The 22,203-nt window shown below is 39.6% G+C and overlaps 1 protein-coding gene across 1 annotated transcript in view; it reads left to right on the forward strand.

The window, feature by feature from the left end:
* The first annotated feature begins 5,162 nt into the window (after nucleotides 1-5,162).
* The window catches only part of LOC126187969 (sorbitol dehydrogenase-like), a 123,971-nt gene continuing 106,930 nt past the window's right edge, over nucleotides 5,163-22,203 (forward strand). Inside the window, exons 1-2 of the mRNA XM_049929355.1 lie at nucleotides 5,163-5,300; nucleotides 5,518-5,551. Of these exons, the coding sequence (XP_049785312.1) occupies nucleotides 5,241-5,300; nucleotides 5,518-5,551 (94 nt within the window). The 5' untranslated portion in view covers nucleotides 5,163-5,240. The remainder of the gene's footprint in view (nucleotides 5,301-5,517; nucleotides 5,552-22,203) is intronic.

A 22,203-nucleotide genomic window follows, 5' to 3' on the forward strand; every position in this document is an offset into this window, starting at 1 on the left:
ACCGCAACCGTCTCTTTGAACTGGCAGCAATATAATCCCCGTCCCTGTCTCGAGGTGCGCGAACTGCCGTCGTTCGCGGATCGGACTACACTACATGAGGTCGTTCAAACTCAGTGAGGAGTTGGTAATGGCATCTTTCTCGCCTTAAAGATGTTTGTGGCGAACATCAGCTCACCATGTCCAATCTCAAAGGTAACTAACGCTTACAACCGTTACAGCGTGTATTTAAAACAAACCTGATTTGAATTCTTATAATGGTGCTACTAGCACCTCTGTTATGCGACTGGCACGAAATTTGAGTGGATATCATCTTTCAAATGTAGACCACCTTACGTTTATGTCGCAAAACTCCTCGGTGTTGCGATTTTTTGTCTGTATATCTTTTCCCCCCCCATGAACCATGGACCTTGCCGTTGGTGGGGAGGCTTGCGTGCCTCAGCAATACAGATGGCCGTACCGTAGGTGCAACCACAACGGAGGGGTATCTGTTGAGAGGCCAGACAAACGTGTGGTTCCTGAAGAGGGGCAGCAGCCTTTTCAGTAGTTGCAAGGGCAACAGTCTGGATGATTGACTGATCTGGCCTTGTAACAATAACCAAAACGGCATTGCTGTGCTGGTACTGCGAACGGCTGAAAGCAAGGGGAAACTACAGCCGTAATTTTTCCCGAGGACATGCAGCTCTACTGTATGATTAAATGATGATGGCGTCCTCTTGGGTAAAATATTCCGGAGGTAAAATAGTCCCCCATTCGGATCTCCGGGCGGGGACTATTCAGGAGGACGTCATTATCAGGAGAAAGAAAACTGGCGTTCTACGGATCGGAGCGTGGAATGTCAGATCCCTTAATCGGGCAGGTAGATTAGAAAATTTAAAAATGGAAATGGATAGGTTAAAGTTAGATATAGTGGGAATTAGTGAAGTTCGGTGGCAGGAGGAACAAGACTTTTGGTCAGGTGATTACAGGGTTATAAATACAAAATCAAATAGGGGTAATGCAGAAGTAGGTTTAATAATGAATAAAAAAATAGGAGTGCGGGTTAGCTACTACAAACAGCATAGTGAACGCATTATTGTGGCCAAGATAGACACAAAGCCCATGCCTACTACAGTAGCACAAGTTTATATGCCAACTACCTCTGCAGATGATGAAGAAATAGATGAAATGTATGACGAGATAAAAGAAATTATTCAGGTAGTGAAGGGAGACGAAAATTTAATAGTCATGGGTGACTGGAATTCGTCAGTAGGAAAAGGGAGTGAAGGAAACATAGTTGGTGAATATGGATTGGGGGGAAGGAATGAAAGAGGAAGCCGCCTTGTAGAATTTTGCACAGAGCATAACTTAATCATAGCCAACACTTGGTTCAAGAATCATAAAAGAAGGTTGTATACCTGGAAGAATCCTGGAGATACTAAAAGGTATCAGATAGATTATATAATGATAAGACAGAGATTTAGGAACCAGGTTTTAAATTGTAAGACATTTCCAGGGGCAGATGTGGATTCTGACCACAATCTACTGGTTATGAACTGCAGATTGAAACTGAAGAAACTGCAAAAAGGTGGGAATTTAAGGAGATGGGACCTGGATAAACTGAAAGAACCAGAGGTTGTACAGAGTTTCAGGGAGAGCATAAGGGAACAATTGACAGGAATGGGGGAAAGAAATACAGTAGAAGAAGAATGGGTAGCTCTGAGGGATGCAGTAGTGAAGGCAGCAGAGGATCAAATAGGTAAAAAGACGAGGGCTAATAGAAATCCTTGGGTAACAGAAGAAATTTTGAATTTAATTGATGAAAGGAGAAAATATAAAAACGCAGTAAATGAAGCAGGCAAAAAGGAATACAAACGTCTCAAAAATGATATCGACAGAAAGTGCAAAATGGCTAAGCAGGGATGGCTAGAGGACAAATGCAAGGATGTAGAGGCTTGTCTCATTAGGGGTAAGATAGATACTGCCTACAGGAAAATTAAAGAGACCTTTGGAGAGAAGAGAACCACTTGTATGAATATCAAGAGCTCAGATGGCAACCCAGTTCTAAGCAAAGAAGGGAAGGCAGAAAGGTGGATGGAGTATATAGAGAGTTTATACAAGGGCGATGTACTTGAGGACAATATTATGGAAATGGAAGAGGATGTAGATGAAGACGAAATGGGAGATACGATACTGCGTGAAGAGTTTGACAGAGCACTGAAAGACCTGAGTCGAAACAAGGCCCCGGGAGTAGACAACATTCCATTAGAACTACTGATGGCCTTGGGAGAGCCAGTCATGAAAAAACTCTACCATCTGGTGAGCAAGATGTATGAAACAGGCGAAATACCCTCAGACTTCAAGAAGAATATAATAATTCCAATCCCAAAGAAAGCAGGTGTTGACAGATGTGAAAATTACCGAACAATCAGTTTAATAAGCCACAGCTGCAAAATACTAACGCGAATTCTTTACAGACGAATGGAAAAACTGGTAGAAGCCGACCTCGGGGAAGATCAGTTTGGATTCCGTAGAAATGTTGGAACACGTGAGGCAATACTGACCTTACGACTTACCTTAGAAGAAAGATTAAGAAAAGGCAAACCTACGTTTCTTGCATTTGTAGACTTAGAGAAAGCTTTTGACAACGTTAACTGGAATACTCTCTTTCAAATTCTGAAGGTGGCAGGGGTAAAATACAGGGAGCGAAAGGCTATTTACAGTTTGTACAGAAACCAGATGGCAGTTATAAGAGTCGAGGGGCATGAAAGGGAAGCAGTGGTTGGGAAAGGAATCAGACAGGGTTGTAGCCTCTCCCCGATGTTATTCAATCTGTATATTGAGCAAGCAGTAAAGGAAACAAAAGAAAAATTCGGAGTAGGTACTAATATTCATGGAGAAGAAGTAAAAACGTTGAGGTTCGCCGATGACATTGTAATTCTGTCAGAGACAGCAAAGGACTTGGAAGAGCAGTTGAATGGAATGGACAGTGTCTTCAAAGGAGGATATAAGATGAACATCAACAAAAGCAAAACGAGGATAATGGAATGTAGTCAAATTAAGTCGGGTGATGCTGAGGGAATTAGATTAGGAAATGAGACACTTAAAGTAGTAAAGGAGTTTTGCTATTTAGGGAGTAAAATAACCGATGATGGTCGAAGTAGAGAGGATATAAAATGTAGACTGGCAATGGCAAGGAAAGCGTTTCTCAAGAAGAGGAATTTGTTAACATCGAGTATAGATTTAAGTGTCAGGAAGTCGTTTCTGAAAGTATTTGTATGGAGTGTAGCCATGTATGGAAGTGAAACATGGACGATAACTAGTTTGGACAAGAAGAGAATAGAAGCTTTCGAAATGTGGTGCTACAGAAGAATGCTGAAGATAAGGTGAGTAGATCACGTAACTAATGAGGAGGTATTGAATAGGATTGGGGAGAAGAGAAGTTTGTGGCACAACTTGACTAGAAGAAGGGGTCGGTTGGTAGGACATGTTTTAAGGCATCAAGGGATCACAAATCTAGCATTGGAGGGCAGTGTGGAGGGTAAAAATCGTAGAGAGAGACCAAGAGATGAATACACTAAGCAGATTCAGAAGGATGTAGGTTGCAGTAGATACTGGGAGATGAAGAAGCTTGCACAGGATAGAGTAGCATGGAGAGCTGCATCAAACCAGTCTCAGGACTGAAGACCACAACAAACAACAACAACATCTTTACTTTTGCACAGACGAAATGGAAATAAACCAGATCAACCAGAAAACCTCTGCGCGAATAGTACATACAGTGCACATGCGTAATGACTTGGCCGTCGTAATGAAATCTTCCGTCGCTCACGGGAAGAAAGCCTCGGCACAAGTCGGATTTTTCTGAAAGCCTTGGCGGGCCGCACAAAAACCGTTAGCGGAGTGCATACAGCCAGCGGGCCGCTATTTGCACGGTCCTGGTCTAGCAGAAAGCGTCGAATGCTCTTTACAACTGTTCGCGGATGATGCGGTTGTTCGTAACAATGTAGCAACGCCAGGAGACAGTATCGATTTCAGAATGACCTGCAGAGAACTGAATGGTGCAGGCTCTGGCAGTTGACCCTGAACGTAAATAAATATAACATAATGCGCGTACACAGGAAAAGAATGTCACTGCTGTATAATACACTACAGGTTAGAAAAAGTTGAAAATAGTATCTACCGTAAAAATGTAAGAGTAACTATCCAGAGCGACCATATAAAAGAAAGCAAATGACAGGCTGGGATTTAGAAGACCAGTCTTAGAAAATGTAACTCATCCACGAAAAAAATTTATTACAAGGCGCTTGTTCGACCGATTCTTGAGTATTATTCATCAATATGTGATCCTTACCAGACAGAACTGAAAGAAGACATAGAGATATGTTGCCTCCAATGAAGAGCGGCGCGTTTCGTCACGGGATGGTTTAGTCGGCGGGAGTGTGTTACCGAGATGGTCAATAAACTCCATTGGCAGTTGTTACCAGACATGCGTTGTGCTTCACGATGCGGTTTGTTACTGAAACTTCGAGAGAGCACTTTCCAGGAAGAGTCGGATAACATATTACTTCCTCCCACGCACATCTCGCGTAATGACTACGATGAGAGAATTCGAGAAATTAGAGGTAATCCAGAGGCTTATCGTTAATCATTCTTCACAAGCGCCAGTGGCGAGGAAAGTGAAGGGAGATTAGTTAATGTCACCGGAAGAACCTCCGCCATACAGCATTAGGTGGCTTGCGGAATATGATGTAGATGTAGAAGGATTATTTTGACTCTGCTGGACGATCTAGTGTGGCCGCGATGCGTGTGCGTGTGTGTGTGCGTATGCGTGCGTGTGTGTAGGAAGGGAAAGTGGTTTGTGTGCTAGAGAATGAGAGGGGGAGGGGGCGAGAGATTTGGAGAGACTGTATTAGATCGATGATGTATGTTAAAATGTAACTTTCTGACTGAATCTGTTTCAGATGTTGCCTATTATGTATGACGAAGAATTATTCTCTCTGCACTCGTCAACTCGTATCTCCATTCTGTACTAACAAGAAAATAAAGCTGCAGCTTACATACAGTGTATGCTCCTGTCAAGTTCATGTTATATGGTCGTCTGACACCCTACGTGGCTGATAAGAGTACGCACCACGTGAATAAAGAGAAAAATTAGTCAGTCACCTAGGTGCGTTTCGCGTCGTTTGTGGTAATCCACGGTCTGGTAGAGTTCATTTCATAGTACAACATATTTGTGTTAACTGTTGTGAAGGTAGTTCGAAATGACAGCCGAAGACAGGAATTTGTCAGCTGTTTTGTATGGAATAGATGATTTAAGGCTGGTAAGTTTCAAGCAGTTCCTGGAAGATTTCCTTAGTTAAATGCGACGGAGAGTTTCGCTTCTTCATAAATGTGAAACCCTTTTCACTTCTCAAAGTAAAGCCCATTTCTTTCAAAATTATCGCAATACAGACACCAGAAAAAAATTCAGAATCCTTAGTACGAGTTATATGCAAGATAGATTAGAGAGTGATTATGTATGTCTCTTTTCCTTTTTAGGAGGAAATGCCAATCCCGGAACCAAAAGAAAATGGTACGTTAAGTTGTGAAATATGAAGGTAAAACAGGACTATACTATGACAATAGATTATATTGTGTTAAAACGTTGATAGCGAAAGCATACACAGGATCTCGGCTGTGGTTACTCTTGGAATCAACGGTGAAATCGTTTCGAGACTTCACAGCAAATGGTTCGCAGTACACTTGCTACTAGTCAGTGTCCATTATGTTTTGTATATTTCTTCAGTCTGATATTTAACTCGTATGTCTGCCTTTGTGCTAAGCAGGGATCCGAGTTCTGATTGTGAAGATCATTTTTTCTTAAGAGAGGAAGGAACACCAATGCTCCCTGCCACCTCCCCCCCCCCCCCCCCCACTTTCGCTCCAGCGACATTAGTCACTGTATGACAAACATTGGCTAGTGTACGAACAGCTACGTAACGACGACATCCGTATTCTCTAGTAAAATCGTAAGAGTTATAAATGTTAAGAGTTGAACAAAAACCAAACTACGAAGATGTTCTGCGCATGTCTTGATGCAATCTCAGCATCTTCTATGTGCATGGTGTTCACCTGATCCCTCCCTCCTATGATGATGTTTGGTTTGTGTGATGCTCAACTGCACGGTCATCGGAGCCCGTACAAAGTCGCAATTGTTACACAGTCCAATTTTCTCACAGTCCAATCGAGCCACTGTCACAAATCATGATGAGGATGAAAGGATGAGGACAACACAAACACCCTGTCCCCGGGCAGAGAAAATCCCCAACCCGGCTAGGAATCGAACCCGGGACCCCGTGATCTACAGGCAGCAACGCTAGCCACTAGACCACAAGCTGCGGGCATCCCTCTCTCGTTGCCGAAGAATTTGTGCGAACTGTAAAATTTTCGTTACAAGTTTTACTGGTGATATGATTGCACGCTCTTTGTGGGCGTCGACATCTCACACCTACGCACAGGGAATGTTCCGTTTTACTCCAGGGCCAGTTGCAGGTAAAGCAGCTCTTATTTTTTTACGCATTTCTACTTCTATATAATAAGTGAAGGTACCGTCCAGTAAAATTTTATGAATTGAAGCAGCAGCGCATACTGTATACCGTACTCCGAATTTTGTACCGATCTCAGACTACCGTGACAATTTTTTACTAGCTGCATTCACATAGCCAGAAAAACCAGTGTTCAGATATTTGAATACTGTGATGGCATACCATCTTTTGTGTTTTTCCAACCAGATGGTTGATAATACGTAAATGTGCCACGTTCCCGAATTTCGGGGGCATCCCGATTTTTTAAAGTGTGCCGCAACACGTCCCACGAAGCCTCAGCTGGGACGACTTATAGGCACAGCGAACAATTCGAAATATAGTGGCCACTCACTTAAAAATGGTCAGCTACATGAAAATGAATGCGTAGAAGGCGGTAAGCAAGGAACTTGCTGTACGGTGCGGTAGGAGGTTTAAGAAGTATGTACTCTTCTTTTTTAACTACCTGTCCCGATTTTCTGCAAATTTGTACTGACAACAACACTCACTAGCGCTATTTACAAAGTACGTTACACTTCACGACAGGCTAAGGTTGCCCATGCGTCTCGATTAATCGGCAATCACCTGTTGTTCTGTAGTTTATTTCTCGCAATCGCAAAGCTGTATAACATCCAGAATTTACTTGTTCATATTGTTGAGTGTGAACCATGAATTCGTACGCTGTTGCAGTGCCTGTGTGTCTTATTATAGTGTGTGAGTTCTCATTGATTTGTGATGCCCAAAGCGAAACGTAACTGCTCTTTCAGCAACGGATACAGAGAAATGTGGCCTTTCACAAAAAGAGGCAACGTAGCGAATATAGGCAACCACCAGCTGTGGAATGGAATGACAACAACGAAAATTTGCGCCGTGATGGGCCTCGTACCTGGATTTCTCGCTTATCGTGAGCGGCCGCCTTACCATTTTCCTATCTGTGCACGACTCGTGTCCAGGCACAAACTTTCATATGTTGTCAACCGTGCGCCTACAACCTGTACTCGTACATCCATAATGTATATTCCGTACAGGTGAGATATGATACTGGAAAGTCGTTTTCCTGGTGTCAACAGTGTCACTTAAGTATCCAAAGGGACTCTGCATCGTATTCAGAATCGTACAGGCACTGCAATATCATATTTATCTGCATGCAATGGGCAAGCAACTTTCAAGCAACGTGTCTCACCTGTACAGGAATATACATGATGGATGTACCGGTACAAGTTGTAGATGCACAGTTGATGACACACGGAAGTTTGGGTACGGCCGTGAGTTGTGCACGGATAACCAAATGGTAAGGCGACCACTAGTGATAAGTGAGAAATCTGGTTTTGAGTCTCGGTGCGGCACAAATTTCCATTGTCGTCATTCCGTTCCACAGCTAGTGGTTGTCTATATTCGATGTTGCAAATACATTTCATGTATTTCACAATAACTATCGTTGCTGCATTGCCTTTGCATCGCATTCAGAATAACACAGGCACTGCAGTGTCGTATGGGATACAAGAGAGGATACACTCATTGCTACCACTGAACTGACAACAGCATGTAGAACTGTAAAACACTGCCATTCATTTAATTCACTTGGTCACATGACGAAATTGTGTTCAGTTATGTATCCTAGCTCGGTGAATGCTAGCTGGAAGCAGATTATTGTCTGTCACTTGAAACCATTGCTCCTCCCACGGGCACATGACTCTGTACTTCAACAGCGAGGCCGGAGCATGCAGGGTGACAGCAGACTGAAATAACTGAGGATCGCAACTCACCTCCTTTGCTGCTATATCCACCCTTCTGCTCCCCACAACAGCCACGTGCCTTGGAAAGCGGCAGAGAGACACCTCCATTGCAAGGACAAAAGCCACACCAATACTCAAATACATTCTTACACCTCTTCTGCATCCATGCTCCCAGCCAAAAATACATTATTTCTGCTACAATCATACTCAAATTCCGAAACATTCCGCTACAATATCAAACATAATTCATAATATGGCCTACACAATATATTGATGCTATATAGACTAAATAAAACACTTGAACTGTAAGCAAGCAATGGAAAATCCAGGCTGGAATGTAACAGTATCATGAGAGTGAAAGTTGCTACTCACCATATAGCAGAAATGCTGAGTTGCAGATAGGCACAGCAAAAAGAGTCTCACAATTATAGCTTTTGGCCGTTAAAGCCTTCGTCAACATTAGACAGACATACGTGCACACACACATTCACACAAATGCACTATCATATGTGTGTGAGTTGCGTTTGTGTGTGTGTGTGTGTGTGTGTGTGTGTGTGTGTGCGCGCGCGTGTGTGTGCGCGCAAGCGTATGCATGTCTATTGTTGATGAAGGCATTAATGGCCGAAAGCTCTAACTGTGAGAGTCTTTTTGTTGTGCCTATCTGTGACTCCCCATCTCCACTAATCCTTCTCATAATATTGATCAATAAACAAGTATATTCCATAACTTTCTAGCTAGGCCATTTGACTATCAACAACACCGAGGAGGACAGTGGTGAAGATGAAGATTGTGGGCCATTCTCAGTATCGCTGTTAGTACAATAACTGCAGTTTGATCCAACAGTTACGCTCCTCTTCTTATGGGATGTGAACTTCTGAAGGTATAATGAACTCATCTATAGGAGGATTTTGTTTGCTTTGTATGTGAAATGTTTCATTGTAAAATAGCAGTTAAATCTATCTGAACCTGTAAGTATAGTAATAGTTTGCTCGCCTTGTGGTACTTGAATTCAGTTCTACAATATTATAGGATAACAAGGACAGATTAATTCAATTTGGACTCCATGATAACCTCACTGCATTTTATGAAGTTGTTTACTGTAATAAATGTGCCACCACCACCTGTGACTAACCTGTTCTTACAGCAAGTACTCCAATTTGAATTAAGGATTTCATATCCATTCACTTCCTGTTTCAATAAACTTTGCACCCCTAAAACTGTGGTTGTTATTGTTGTTGCGGACTTCAGTCATAGTTTGGTTAGATGGAATTCTCCATGCTACTGTGTTCTGTGTAAGTCTCTTCATAACTGAGTAACTACTTCAACCTGCATCTTAGTGTACTCATCTCTTGCTCTCCCTCTACAATTTTTAGCCTCCGCACCTTGGTCTCCCTCTACTATTTTTACCCTCCGCACTTTCCATCAGTACTAAGTTGGTGATTCCTTGATGTTTCAGAATGTGTCCTACCAACCAATCCGTTTTTCTAGTCACATTGTGCCACAAATTTCTTTCCTCCTCAGTTCTATTCAGTATCTCCTCATTAGTTACATTATCTACCCATCTAATCTTCAGCACTGTGCTGTAGTATCACATTTCAAAGACTTCTGTTCGCTTCTTTCCTAAACTGTTTATCATTCATATTTCGCTTCCATACATGGCTACACTCCACACAAATATTTTCAGAGAAGACTTCCTGACATTTTAATCTATACTCAATGTTAACAAATTTCTCTTCTTCAGAAAAGCTCTTCTTGTCATTGCCATTCTACATATTATATCCTCTATACTTCAGCCATCATCAGTTATTTTGTTTCCCAAATACCAAAACTCATCTACTACTTTCAGTGTTTCATTTCCTAATCTAATTCCCTTGCCATTAACTAATTTAATCTGCCTAAATTCCATTATCCTCATTTTGCTTTTGTTGATGTTCATCTTATATACTCCTTTCAACATAATCTCCATTCTGTTCAACTGCTCTTGAAAGTCCTTTGCTGTCTCTAACAGAATTACAATGTCATCAGCAAACATCAAAGCTTTTTTTTCTTCTCCATTCCCTACTCCAAATTTTTCTTTGGTTTCTTTTACTGCTTGCTCAATGTACAGATTGAATAACAGTGAGGACAGGCTGCAGCCCTGTCTCACCCCCTTCTCCACTCCTGTTTCCCTTTCATGCCCCTCAACTCTTAATACTGCAGTCTGGTTTCTGTACAAGTTGTAAATAGCCTTTCACACCGTGTATTTTACTCCTGCTACCCTCTGAATTTCAAAGAGAGTATTCCAGTCAACATTGCCTAAGGCTTTCTGTAAGTCTACAAATCCTATAAATGTAATTTGCCTTTTCGTAACCTATCTTCTATGAGAAGTTGTAGAGTCAGTATCACCTTATGTGTTCCTACATTTCTTCAGAATCCAAAATGGTCTTCCCTGAGGTCAGCTTCTACCAGTTTCTCTGTTCTTCTGTAAAGAATTCATGTTAATGTTTTGCAGCCATGACTCATTAAACTGGTAGTTCAGTAATATTCATACCTGTCAGCACCTGCTTTCTTTGCAATTGGAATTATTATATGCCTCTTGAAGTCTGAGGGTATTTCACCTTTAGATTAGATTAGATTTACTTTCATTCCAATTGATCTGTAGTGAGGAGGTCCTCCAGGACGTGGAACTTGTTAGAAAAACAACAATACATAACAAATATTTACAACTAAAACAAATAAGATAATGTACCATTCCACAGGTCCCAAATGGAATGATTGTCATTTTTTAATGAACACTATATGAAAGAGTCATTTTACAAATACTAATGCACTGAATTTAAAATAAAAAAGTTTTTTATTTATTTATAAGGTAATAAACATGTAATACAACTACTGTAATACTTATTTACAATGAACACATTACTGCACTGAAATGGCGCAGAAGTTAAATTGTACTTACACACACACACACACACACACATATTTACAATAAACACATTACTGCACTGAAATTGTACTGCACTGAAATTGTGCAGAAGTTATATTGTACTTTATATACAAATCAGTTGGTTTTACTGAGAAATTCATCAATGGAGTAGAAGGAGTTGGCCACTAATAAGTCCTTTAGGCTTCTCTTAAAGTGAAGTTCATTGGTTGTTAAGCTTTTTATGGATGCTGGCAAGTTATTGAAAATGTGTGTTCCTGAATAATGCACACCTTTTTGTACAAGACTAAGTGACTTTAAATCCTTGTGAAGATTATTCTTATTTCTAGTATTGATTCCATGAATTGAGCTGTTGGTTTGAAAAAGTGATATAGTTTCTATGACAAATTTCATTAAGGAATAAATATATTGGGAAGCAGTAGTTAGTATCCCTAGCTCCCTAAAGAGGCTTCTGCAGGATGTTCTTGAGTTAATACACATATAACTCTTACTTCCCCTTTTTGTGCCCTGAAAACTTTAGCTTGGCTTGATGAATTACCCCAAAAAATAATCCCATATGACATTATGGAATGAAAGTATACCAGCTTTTTCATTTTTATATCCCCTATGTCTGACAAAATTTGCATTACAAACAGAGATTTGTTAAGATGTTTCAGCAGTTCTGTGGTGTGCTCCTCCCAGTTGAATTTACGAGGGCGGTTCAGAAAGTAACCTCCGATCGGTCACAGTGCGGGTTGTGGGGGGAGTAGCGACGCCATCTGTGCGTTCACGCACTTAACAGGTCAGTCGGCATCAAGCCGTGGTCGAGTGAACGTCGTACCTGTGCTAGTTTAGTTTTTGTGGCAGTTTGAAATGTGTGCTGCAATAGAAAACCCCACCAAATGTGAAGTGCGTGCTGTCATAAGGTTTTTTACAGCCAAAGGATATTCTGCAGCAGCTATTCATCGTGAGCTTTGTGCCGTGTACGGACCAAGAGTTATGAGTGAAGGAGTTGTCCGTGAATGGGTACGTTGATTTAAAAGTGGACGAGAAAACGTTCATGATGAAGAGAGGAGTGGTAGACCATCATTGGTGACTGACGAACTCGTTCAGACAGTTGATGCAAAAGTTCGTGAAAATCGACGTTTCTCAATGTCGGAGTTGTCTACTGGTTTTCCACAGATTTCTAAGACTCTCTTGTACGAGATAGTGACAGCAAGATTGGGTTACCGTAAGTTCTGTGCACGATGGGTGCCCAAAATTCTTACCGACTGCCACAAAACTCAAACAATGGCCTCTGCATTAGACTTTCTGTCACGTTATGAGGACGAAGGAGAACCATTGTTAAACAGAATCGTGACCGGTGACGAAACCTGGGTTAAGTATGTGAACCCTGAGACAAAAGAACAATCAAAGATGTGGGCACATTCAAATTCGCCTACCAAACCGAGAAAAGCTTCGCAAAATTTTTCTGCCAGAAAACTGATGGCAACGGTGTTTTGGGATGCCAAAGGGGTGTTGTTGGTTGAATTCATGGAACGTGGTACGACCATTAATCAAGACGTATACTGTGAAACAATAAAAAAGTTACGACGGGCTATACAGAACAAACGCCGTGGTATGCTGACTTGCGGTATCGTTTTTTTGCACGATAACGCCCGTCCTCACTCTGCTCGCAGAACAACGGCTCTTCTTGAGTCCTTCAAGTGGGACGTTATCAACCATCCACCTTACAGCCCAGACCTGGCGCCAAGTGATTATCACCTCTTCATGCATTTGAAGAAATGGCCCGGGTCACAGCGGTTTGATGACGACGAAGAGCTCAAAGATGTGGTCACAGGCTGGCTCCAGGCACAAGCGGGTGATTTTTATGCAGAAGGAATTTCAAAGCTTGTGAAGAGATACGATAAGTGCCTCAATCGCTATGGAGACTATGTAGAAAAATAGTGCAAAGATGTAGTTGTAAGATGTATATATTAAAATATTTTTATTTAACTTGGTGTATTTTTTTAAATCAACCGGAGGTTACTTTCTGAACGGCCCTCGTATTATCAAGCTGTAATCCCAAGAATTTAACACTGTCCATTTCTTCTATCTTCTTGTCATCGTATCTTAGACATATACTCGTGGGACACCCTTACAAGTTCTGAACTGCATGTAGTGTGTTTTTTCAAAGTTTAGTGACAAGGAATTGGCTAGGAACCAGTGATTAATGTCCACAAACATTTTATTAGCTGATCTTTCTAAGAATACACTTGATTTGCTATTTATTGAAATGTTTGTATCATCGGTAAACAAAACAAACTAGGCATCTGGTAATGTTACTGATGAAAGGTCATTGATATACACAAGAAAAAGTAAGGGCCCCAAAATGGAACCTTGTGGGACCCCACATGTAATTAATTCCCAGTTGGATGATGCCTGATAGCTTGATACATGTCTCTTTCCTAATAACAACCTTTGTTTCCTGCTAGAGATATAAGATTTGAACCATTTTGCAGTATTTCCTGTTACACTATAATATTCTAATTTACTTAAAAGGATATTGTGATTTACACAGTAAAATGCCTTTGACAGATCACAAAATGTACCAGTTGCCTGCAATTTTTTGTCTAATGAATTAAGCACATTTTCACTGTAAGTGTAGATAGCCTTCTCAATATCAGAACCTTTTAGAAATCCAAACTGTGACTTTGACAGTATGTTATTTGAGATAAGAAATTTGATGCTATTTATTTATCTCCCTTCTTAAACAGTGGCTTAACTTCAGCATATTTCAGCCATTAAGGAAATATACCACTGATAAACGACTGGTTACACAGATAGCTTAATACGTTACTTAGCTCAGAATCACATTCTTTAATTAACTTTGTTGATATTTCATCATACCCACTAGATGTTTTGATTTTAAAGATTTTATGATGGACATTATTTCTGTTGGAGTAGTGAGGGTCAAATTCATATTATGGAAGTTACTTGAAATGTCTGGTCTGAGGTATTCCATAGCAGCATCTACAGATCTTCACAACCCCATCTTTTCAGTAACAGTTAAAAAATGTTTGTTAAAGTTCTGCAACACTATACACATCTGTCACCAATGTATCATTTACTCTTAATGCTATTTGTTCCTCTTCATGTCTGGTTCTACCGGTCTCCTCCTTCACTATATCCCATATTGTCTTTATTTTGTTGTCTGATATGACTATCTTTTCCTTGTAATATATTTGCTTTGACGTCCGTATTACAGTCTTTAATATTTTGCAGTATTTCTTGTAATGTGCTATAGCATCAACATCGGAACTGTTTCGGACTGACAGATACAGTTTTCTCTTTGTTTTACAAGATACCCCTATTCCTTGAGTAATCCATGGCTTCTTTGTAGACTTTGCTCTAACCTTGGTAAGTTTAGGGGGAAAGCAGTGTTCGAATAAGCAAAAATGTTATATTTTTCATTCATGCCATGAGCACCGTAAACATCAGTCCAGTGAATGACTCTGAGGAGTGTCCTAAAATAATCAATTTTTGGCTTACTGATTACCCTCTTGAGCTCAGATTTAACAGATTTAATATCCAGTTCAGTATGAACATTTAACAGAAGAAACTGCATGTCATGGTCTGAGAGGCCATTGACTATTGGTTTTGTAATATAATTTCGTTCATTGGACTTTTCTCTAAAGATATTATCAATGGCTGTTTGTGAGCAATTGGCTACCCTACTGGGGAATTTTACAGTGGAAATTAAGTTGAATGATAGTGTTACTAACTCAAATAAGTTCTTACTGGGAGAGTCTTTAAGGAAATCTACATTGAAATCACCAGCAACCACTATTTCTTTGTTTTTGGTGGTTAAATGGGCCAGTACAGCTTCAAAGTGGTTTACAAACAGATTAAAGTTACTTGCAGGTGCTTGATATACACTTAATATTATGAAGGATTTTTTGTGAAATTCTACTTCTGTTGCACATGCTTCCATATGCTGTTCTAGGCAAAATTTATGAATGTCTATGTTCTTAAATTTATGGCAGTTCCTGATGAATGTGGTAACTCCTCCTTTCTCCATTTCTGATCTACAAAAGTGAGATGCTAACCCAAACACCGTAACACTTAAAAGTTCTATACCAGTGGTCACATGATGTTCAGAGAGGCAGATTATGTCAGCTGGGTTTGAAGACTCTATTTCATTTATGCAGATAGTTAATTCATTAATTTTATTTCTCAGTCCTCAAATATTTTGATGCAATAAATATAGCTGACATTTCTCATTAACTGAGTTAAAACTGGGTAGAGTTAAAATATCTGCTGACTGTTGAAAATTCTTAACCAATAGCTGTTGTAATAAGCTGGAATTATGTTTTTTGATTTCTTTCTCAAACTGAAGGTTTGTCTCAGTTCTAACCTCTCTTAAAATTTGATTTCTTTCTGTCCTCCCTACTCTAAAAAAGGGTCTTTTCTGAACGCTATAACCACTGGTATTTTACTACTCATGACAGTGACTCCCCCTTTAACTTTCTTGCTATTTCCCCAGCCAATTTACCCTTCCCATACATCATGGGCAGCAGCCTTTTCAGTAGTTGCAGGGGCAACAGTCTGGATGAGTGACTGATCTGGCCTTGTAACACTAGCCAAAATGGCCTTGCTGTGCTGGTACTGCGAACGGCTGAAAGCAAGGGGAAACTACGGCCGTAATTTTTCCCAAGGGCATGCAGCTTTAATGTATAGATAAATGACGATAGCGTCCTCTTGGGTAAAATATTCCGGAGGTAAAACAGTCCCCCATTCGGATCTCTGGGCGGGGACTACTCAGGAGAACATTGTTATTAGGAGAAAGAAAACTGGTGTTCTACGGATCGGAGCATGGAATGTCAGATCCCTTAATCGGTTAGAAAATTTAAAAAGGGAAATGGATAGGTTAAAGTGGGCTATAGTGGGAATTAGTGAAGTTCTGTGGCAGGAGGAACAAGACTTCTGGTCAGGTGAATACAGGGTTATAAATACAAAATCAAATAGGGGTAATGCAGGAGTAGGTTTAATAATGAATAAAACAATAGGAATGCGGGTAAGCTACTACAAACAGCACAGTGAACACATTGTTGTGGCCAAGGTAGACACGAAGCCCATGCCTACTACAGTAGTACAAGTTTATATGCCAACTAGCTCTGCAGATGACGAAGAAATTGAAGAAATGTATGATGAAAAAAAAGAAATTATTCAGATAGTGAAGGGAGACGAAAATTCAATAGTCATTGGTGACTGGAATTCGGTAGTAGGAAAAGGGAGAGAAGGAAATGTAGTAGGTGAATATGGAGTGGGGGTAAGAAATGAAAGAGGAAGCCACCTGGTGGAATTTTGCACAGAGCACAACTTAATCATAGCTAACACGTGGTTCAAGAATCATAAAAGACGGTTTTATACATGGAAGAATCCTGGAGATACTAAAAGGTATCAGATAGATTATATAATGGTAAGACAAAGATTTAGGAACCAGGTTTTAAATTGTAAGACATTTCCAGGGGCAGATGTGGACTCTGACCACAATCTATTGGTTATGAACTGTAGATTAAAACCGAATCGGTAGTGAGAGTTAAGTTTGCCTTAGCATAAGGCCCTTGACGTAATAATTTCATTAACTGTCTGCAAATTTCACTAATCCCATCTTCAGACACAGTATATTTAACTGTACACTCATAGTAGCTTTTGTTAAACTATCTGCCACTTGTTACTGAGAGCTAATGTATTGAACATTCAGATGTCCATTTCACAGTTAACATATGAAATTGTATTTAATATCCATGTGCTTGAGTCATCTATGTTCCCACTTCTGTAATAGACAATGCATTATTGATTATTTTCAAAAACTGCGGGAGGTTACAGAGTTATTTTAAACTCTTCAAGAAGATTCTTCAGACATAGGATGTCTGTTCCAGCTGTTGCTGAAGCAATGTGTTCTGCTTCTACTGAAGATAGTGAAACACGTCTGTCTCCTGTCTACATCTAGATGTATACTCTGGAAACCACCATGATGTGCACAGCAGAATATGTGTTCCATTGTACCAGTTATTAGGGTTTCTTCCTGTTCCATTCACATATGGACTGTGGGAAGAATGTTTGTTTGAATGCCTCTGTGCATGCAGTAATTATTCTAATCTTATCCTCATGAACCCTATGTGAGTGGTCCATAGGGGTTTGTAATATATCCATAGAGTAATCATTTAAAGCCAGTTTTTGAAACTTTGTTAATAGCTTTTCTTTGGATAGTTTACATGTGTCTTCAAGAGTCTCCAAGTTCAGTTCCTTCAGTATCTCTGTGACACTCTCCCACGAATTAAACAAACCTGTGACCATTTGTGATGCCCTTCTCTGTATACGTTCAATATTCTGGGTTAGTCATATCTGGTATGGGTCCCATACACTTGAGCAATATTCTAAGATGGGTTGCACAAGTGATTTGCAAGCAACCTCTTGCAAGCTGCTTGCACTTCCCCAGTATTCTACCAATAAACCAACATCTACCACTGACTTTACCCTCCATCAGTGACTCATTGATATTATAGTCATAGGATATTATGTTTTTTTCATTTTGTGGAGTGCAAAATTTTACATTTCTGAACATTCAGAGCAAGTAGCCAATCACTGCACTGTGTTGAAATCCTATCAAGATCTGACTGAACATTTATGCAACTTCTTTCAGACAGTACTTCGTTAAAGATGACTGCATCATCTGCAAAAAGCCTGATTTTACTATTAATTTGGCTGCAAGGTTATTAATATACAATATGAACAGCAAGGGACCCAAAACACTTCCCTGGGGCACACCTGAAGTTACTTCTGCATCTGACGATGACTCTCCATCCAACAAACAGGATTTCTAAAAACCTCGATTATGTATGTTGTTGTAGATATTCTATCTTCTTCACATTCCCAGTCAGAATCAACATAGCAGGATGAGCATTTGAATTTCCCTTTTTATGACACAGACCAACATCAAGTGTTCCTTTAATATAACATACTGAAGAATTCATTTCAAATCTTTCCAGTAGAATTCTTTTGGTTTATTTTTATATGCACTAAAACAATGAAAATAATCAATTATTGATAATATAATGTAAATGGATAGATACTAAATCGATTCACCAAATGGAAGTCCTTGTGAGGGGCCTGAGATTTTTAGGAAGGACTGCAGGACAGTTTGAATGACAGGGATCTTGATGGCAGAAGCTGTATGTAGAGGTGTCAGACAGCTCGCGTAGACCTTCATTAACATACTCCTGCCAGTCAAGTACTACAGTAGTAGATCCTTTGTCTGCTGGGAGGGTAATGATGGAGTCATTAGCTTTTAGGGAACAAGAACCAGTCACAACAGTACAGTGTTCTCAACATCACATCCAAAGCACTTTCCCCCACTGAATTATCTGTATTATCCAAGGGTCTCATTTTCAGCCCTAAACTTGCATTCAACCATACTGCTTTGGTGAAGGACCTACATTCCTTTACATATAATGTCAACTGGGACTATCACTTTGTAATCCAGTCCCAAAACCTTTCCAACAGCAAACCTGACAGTGATCCCTGCCTTGATCAGTTCCAACCATGATCCCAACTTTATCCAGAATCCTTCACAAGCTTTAAAAGAACTCCTCACATCCAGCATTGCTTCACAACCAGTCCTCAGGTCCCTACAACATGAGTCTAGCCTGTCCTCTGCAGAACTCCAAACTCTATGTTCCCTAAAAGCTGATGACTCCATCATTATCCTCCCCATAGACAAGGATCTACCACTGTGATACTTGACCAAAAGGCGTATGTTAGTGTGTTAGTGAAGGTCTATGCCAGCTGTCTGAAACCTCTACCTACAGCATCTGCCATCAAGATCATATTCCTGTGATTCAAACTGACCTGCAGTCCCTCCTTAAAACCTCAGGCCCCTCGCAAGGTCTCCCACTTGGTGAGTAAATTTTTTATCTGCCCATTTACATTATACTGATGTGTACTAAAATATTAAACTGGAGCACTTATGTCTGGTCTTGTAGCTGTCATTAAATACATCAAACAACCTATTATTTTTCTGTACAGTTTATTTACAACCATGTCACCACAACTATTTTCATTGAGTTTGACACTCATTTGTGTTTTATAGTGTTTCCAATCCTCTATGTTAAATCTTTTCAATAAGTTTTCAAGATGAACACATTCACCAAGAAATATTTTGCCATTGGTCATCTGCGTATTTCTTCCAAAGAATAATTTTGTTTCTCTGAGTTCTTTCATTTCAAATTTTAATTTTAAATTCTTCTCAATACCTTTGATTTTTCTTTTAAGATTGCCAGAAATTACATCATGTATATAAAGTAGCAAATAAGTATTATAATCATCAGTGGTTTCAACATAGAGATATCTGTCAGCTTCCAATTGTCAAAATCTGATTTCCTTCATAAACTGTCAAATCCACATCTATATAGATACTCTGCAACCCACTGTATGGTGCATGGTGGAGGGTACCCAGCACCACTAATCATTTCCTTTCTTGTTCCACTCGCAAATAGAGCAAGGAAAAAACAAATGTCTATATACCTCCGTGTTTATTTATTTATTTACACATCAAGTTCCATAGGACCAAATTGAGGAGCAAACCTCCAAGGTCTTGGAACGTGTCAGTACATGAAATTACAACATAAAATTAATAACAGGTAAAAATAAATGTTTATGAACCTGAAAAAGTCAGTCCATAAGTTTAAGTAAATGCAATCAACAATACAATGAGAATCAGCTTAATTTTTCAAGGAACTCCTTGAACAGAATAGAAGGAATGATCCATGAGGAAATTCTTTAGTTTCAATTTGAAAGTGCATGGATTACTGCTAAGATCTTTGAATTCGAGTGGCAGTTTATTGAAAATGGATGCAGCAGTATACTGCGCACCTTTTTGCGCAAGAGTTAAGGAAGTCCGATCCAAATGCAGGTTTGATTTCTGCCGAGAATTAACCGAGTGAAAGCTGCATATTCTTGGGAATAAGCTAATATTGTTAACAAGAAATGACAGTAAGGAATATATATATTGAGAGGCCAATGTCAAAATACCCAAACTCATGAACAGGGGTCGACAAGGGGTTTGTGAACTTACACCACATATTGCCCGACCCGCCTATTTCTGAGTCAAAAATATCCTTTTAGAATGTGAAGAGTTACCCCAAAATATAATACCATATGACATAAGTGAATGAAAATAAGCAAAGTACACAAATTTTTGTGCCGAACGATCACTCACTTCTGATACCGTTCGAATAGTGAAAATGGCAGCATGAAGCCTTTGAACAAGATCCTGAACACGGACTTTCCACGACAGTTTACTATCTATCTGAACACGTAGAAATTTGAACTGTTCAGTTTCACTAATCATATGCCCGTTCTGTGAAATTAAAACATCAGGTTTTGTTAAATTGTGCGTTAGAAACTGTAAAAACTGAGTCTTACTCTGATTTAGCATTGGTTTATTTTCTACAAACCATGAACTTAGGTCTTTTACTGCACTATTTGAAACCGAGCCATTGTTGCACACAACATCCTGTACTACCAAGCTAGGGATATCAGCAAACATAAATATTTTAGAGTCACCCGTAATACTAGAGGGCATATCATTTATATAAATAAGGAACAGGAGTGGCCCCAACACTCATCCCTGAGACAGCCCCCACTTGACAGTACACCACTCGGACCCCACATCACACCCTGAGTGACAAACAATTCACCTCACACGATGACATCCAGTTGCATGTGCGGAACTGGTTAACATCACAGCCCCAGGAATTCTATGAGACAGCCATTCACCACCTTGTGCCACAGTGGAACAAGTGCCTCAACAGCCAGGGTCAATACTTCTAACATACAGGTACTGGTTTCTGTAATTATGCCTCCAGCTTGTTTCTTTTTGAATGCCCCTCATAACTTGTGGTGTTATAGACATGGAAATTGCAAAGGTGGTGTGATATTGAAAAAATGTGACAAGAAAATAAAATTCAAGAGTAAGGCAGGCAAATCTTCATCATTTATTATGTCAACTGGAAACCGCAAAGCTAAAAAAATTTCAACCTCAAGAATCTATCCCTAGATGCACTGCAGCCAACAACAAGGAAATGAAGATAAGTAAAAAATTGTTTTTTTGTATATCTTACACATCTTGAAGCTTTCTAAACTGTTGAAGAGGGTAATATGTGGGAGTGGGAGGGTAATGAGTGGGAGGGTAATATTACAAATTCCCTCAATGTTTGTTTCATTCTGGTGCCCTCTTCTGCTATATTCTGTGTTATGTTGTCCATTTCAATAGTCTCCTTCAAGATCCAGTCATTACTACTTTCATTTTCAAATAGAAACTTATCTTCTTTTAAAATTACATCTATTACAAATACAATCTTGTGTTGTTTGGGACACCATAATCTGTAAACATTTGGACAATATCCAGTCAAGAAACATTTTTATGATCTGAAATCAAACTTACTTGCCAATAATTTCTTTGAAATGTACAAATATTCATCATACACAAGCACATATAATTTCTTAAAATTAGGCTTATTTCCATGCCATAGCATTACTGGAATTTCTCCATCCAAAGCCCAAGATGGACTACAATTAGTGATAGAAACAAATTCCAATATTGTTGTGGACCAAACTGCTTTCCAAGTCTGCAGCCAAGAATCATACAACAAACCTTTTCAGTGATACTACAATTTAGTGCCCTCCACTCCATTTTGCTAAGATGTTTATCTTATGTAAACTAGAACTGCAGTCCCTTTTCTTTGGTGAAGTTCATCATTCCTTTTTAAATGTATTCAGGACAATTGTCACATGTAAATCTGCTGATTTTCATGTTAAAATGAGCAGTAATCATTCCATAGTATACTTTAAAACAATGAAACACTTCAGACTTTGATTGGAGAGAGTAAGCTGCTGTAAAGTGAGTATAAGTATTAGTGAAAGTCATTATATACTTCTTTCCATGAAAAGAAACACATTGTAGGACCAAGCACATTGTGTA

The sequence above is a fragment of the Schistocerca cancellata genome, chromosome 5 (assembly GCF_023864275.1).
Source record: "Schistocerca cancellata isolate TAMUIC-IGC-003103 chromosome 5, iqSchCanc2.1, whole genome shotgun sequence".
NCBI lineage: Eukaryota > Metazoa > Arthropoda > Insecta > Orthoptera > Acrididae > Schistocerca > Schistocerca cancellata.